Source organism: Vicia villosa, unplaced genomic scaffold (genome assembly GCF_029867415.1).
Source record: "Vicia villosa cultivar HV-30 ecotype Madison, WI unplaced genomic scaffold, Vvil1.0 ctg.004879F_1_1, whole genome shotgun sequence".
Lineage (NCBI taxonomy): Eukaryota > Viridiplantae > Streptophyta > Magnoliopsida > Fabales > Fabaceae > Vicia > Vicia villosa.
The window spans coordinates 20,248-22,735 of record NW_026706533.1 but is presented as its reverse complement, the minus strand read 5'-3'; the positions used below and the strand labels follow the sequence as shown (position 1 = coordinate 22,735).

The 2,488-nt window shown below is 33.6% G+C and overlaps 1 protein-coding gene across 1 annotated transcript; it reads right to left on the bottom strand.

Moving 5' to 3' along the window:
- Positions 1-717: 717 nt before the first annotated feature.
- Positions 718-2,110, bottom strand: LOC131642360 (tropinone reductase homolog At5g06060-like). The gene is made up of 5 exons (XM_058912620.1): positions 1,959-2,110; positions 1,660-1,867; positions 1,361-1,577; positions 1,157-1,269; positions 718-1,076 (listed from the first exon to the last, which is right to left on the bottom strand). The coding sequence occupies exons 1-5, from the start codon at positions 2,048-2,050 to the stop codon at positions 906-908; spliced, it is 801 nt and encodes a 266-aa protein (XP_058768603.1). The 5' UTR covers positions 2,051-2,110; the 3' UTR covers positions 718-905.
- Between the last annotated feature and the right edge of the window lie 378 nt (positions 2,111-2,488).

The following is a 2,488-nucleotide window of genomic DNA, read 5'->3' as shown; positions in this document are numbered from 1 at the left end:
ACACAAGACGATAAATAAAGAGAAACCGAATAATATCAACCCTTTCTTCAGTGAATAAAAACAATGACTTTGCGGGCAATTATTCTGGATCGGTCAAAGGTTCGTAGAGGCAAACTTGATTACGAAGACCTGATTTAGAGTTTGACCAAGAAGGGCGGATGATTAGGCGGAACCTCATCAAAAAACAAACACCTGATTCTAATTACTCAAGTATCATATGCTATTAGATCTAATCAAACGGCTCCCCGCATCACACGGCGGATTAGACGAGGGCGGTTTCAATCACATATCATATATAACCACTAGCACACACTAATTGTCGATATTATCACACTCACTCTCAAACTACTAAATCTTTTTTGTTTTGTTTTCACTACTAGTATCCGGCCCCCTAGACCGACTAAATCGGTTAGGGGGTCAGTTCTGACATCAAATGGTTTCAGTCCCCTCCCGATCGCAATTGCGTGGGATCGAACCGTAATCCTCCCTACCAAATCTAGTGTCAATCACAACTGAACCAAGTAACGATCAGTAACTACTGAATCTCTTTGACTTCATTAGTTTGAACGTTTGAGTGCTAACTTTACAAATCCTAGTTGTTCCGCCATATCTAAAGCTGTCAGCGGGGTATCAAACGAGTTCATTCTCCCAACATATATTATTTTTGTTCCACCACACAACAAAAATATTATATCATTATATCATAAAATTAAAAAGAATCAACCGTCTTCTCCTTTAGCCTTCCATACATTACTAATGCAACAAAGAAAAATAAAAGAAAACATAAATAAAATCATGACTGAAACTCTAAACTCTTTGCAAAAAAAACTTATTACAACAAAGATAATAACCCCTTGAAGTGTAGTTCTTTTGATAGAATTACTAATAATTATAAAATTTAAAGTTTACATAGTAAAACCTCCATCTACAGCTATAATTTGTCCAGTTATGTGTGAAGATGCTGGAAAACAAAGAAATGCAACCAATCCTGATATGTCCTTAGATTCTCCCATCCTACCAACTGGCGATTTAGACACTATATCTTCAACGGCGTTATCCACTCCCTCAGATAATTTCTGTAACAAGAGAAATTGTAATAGAACTCACATGAGCTTAAAAAATAGAGATTAAAAACATTATATCAGAATATATATACCATAGCATTCTCTAAAAGTAAGGTCTTGACAGGTCCAGGTGCCACAACATTCGCCCGAATATTATCCTTTGCCCATTCCAACGCTACGTTCTTAGCAAACTGATTCATAGCTCCTACATAGAATTTTATTAAACTGAAAATACTAATCATCTTTTACAATTCAGTTCATAGTTAAAATATATATATGAAAGTAAATAAACACACCTTTAGAAGCTGCATATGCAGAAGAAACATCAAAGGCTTTCAGACCTCCAATTGAGGATATGAATACTATGCTTCCATATCCGGATTCTTTTAGAAGTGGATGTGCAAGTTGACACAAATGGTAACCAGACACAAAATTCGTATTCATTATAGTTGCTACATCTTCATCTGTATAATCTATGATAGGTTTAGGAGTAAATGTCCCAGCATTGTTTACCTATCAATATAAATGGTTAAACAAAAATAAGAGTGAAATTATTTATTATTTTTAAAATCTAATTTGAATGAAAAGTTCTTACTAGAATATTGAGTTTTCCATTAAAGACTGATGCAACAGTTTCCATTAATTTATCACGTTGGTCACGGAAAAGTAAATCACATACTGATCCTGTTACATTAAACCCTTTTCTTTTCCAGTCTTCCAAACATTTGTTAATATCATCTTCATTACGTGAACATATATGCACTGCTGCTCCAAATTCTGCTAACTCTTCAACGATTGCGTACCTAATTCATAATACAAAAGGGAGAAAAAAAATTAATATGATGATAACATGCATGTTGCCATAGGAGATAAAATATGTATTAAAGAACTGACCCTATGCCTCGGGTTGCACCAGTCACTAGGGCTGTCATTCCTTGGAGTGACCATCTTTTATCTTTGAAGCTGCTCAACTTTGTTTCTGCCATTTTTCTTGTTAATTACTAGAGAATTAATCAGTATGTTTTGGTTGTGAATTTGAAAGAAGAAAATGGAAATAAATATATGGACAAGAGAAATGTGGACAAACATTGGGACAAAAAATCTAATACACACAAAGTTCACGTGATAAATGTGTGGTCGAAATATAGAGTACATGATTAATTATCCAAAAACTTGTATATTGCTTGTCTATTTCTGAAATAGAACATTCTAGGGTTTCTTACTCATCAAGTTAGTATATACAAACAAAATTTATTAAAACTGTACATTTAAACTTATTATACTTTAGCGTGAAAGTTATTAAAAGTGTACATACTCGGTTCTTATAGACATTGGACCTCTTTTTTGAAAGGTGATGTTGCATTCCTTATCATAAAAAAGACATACTTAAAATTCTTAAAGGACTAAACAATGAGTTCAATAAC

What these genes read in the sequence shown, in the direction of transcription:
- LOC131642360 (XM_058912620.1), bottom strand. Translation starts at nt 2,050, where the DNA reads ATGGCAGAAACAAAGTTGAGCAGCTTCAAAGATAAAAGATGGTCACTC. An exon ending in TGCATATGCAGCTTCTAAAG is followed by an intron (nt 1,270 to 1,360) that starts GTGTGTTTATTT and finishes AATTCTATGTAG; the next exon opens with GAGCTATGAATCAGTTTGCT. An exon ending in TACTTTTAGAGAATGCTATG is followed by an intron (nt 1,077 to 1,156) that starts GTATATATATTC and finishes CTCTTGTTACAG; the next exon opens with AAATTATCTGAGGGAGTGGA.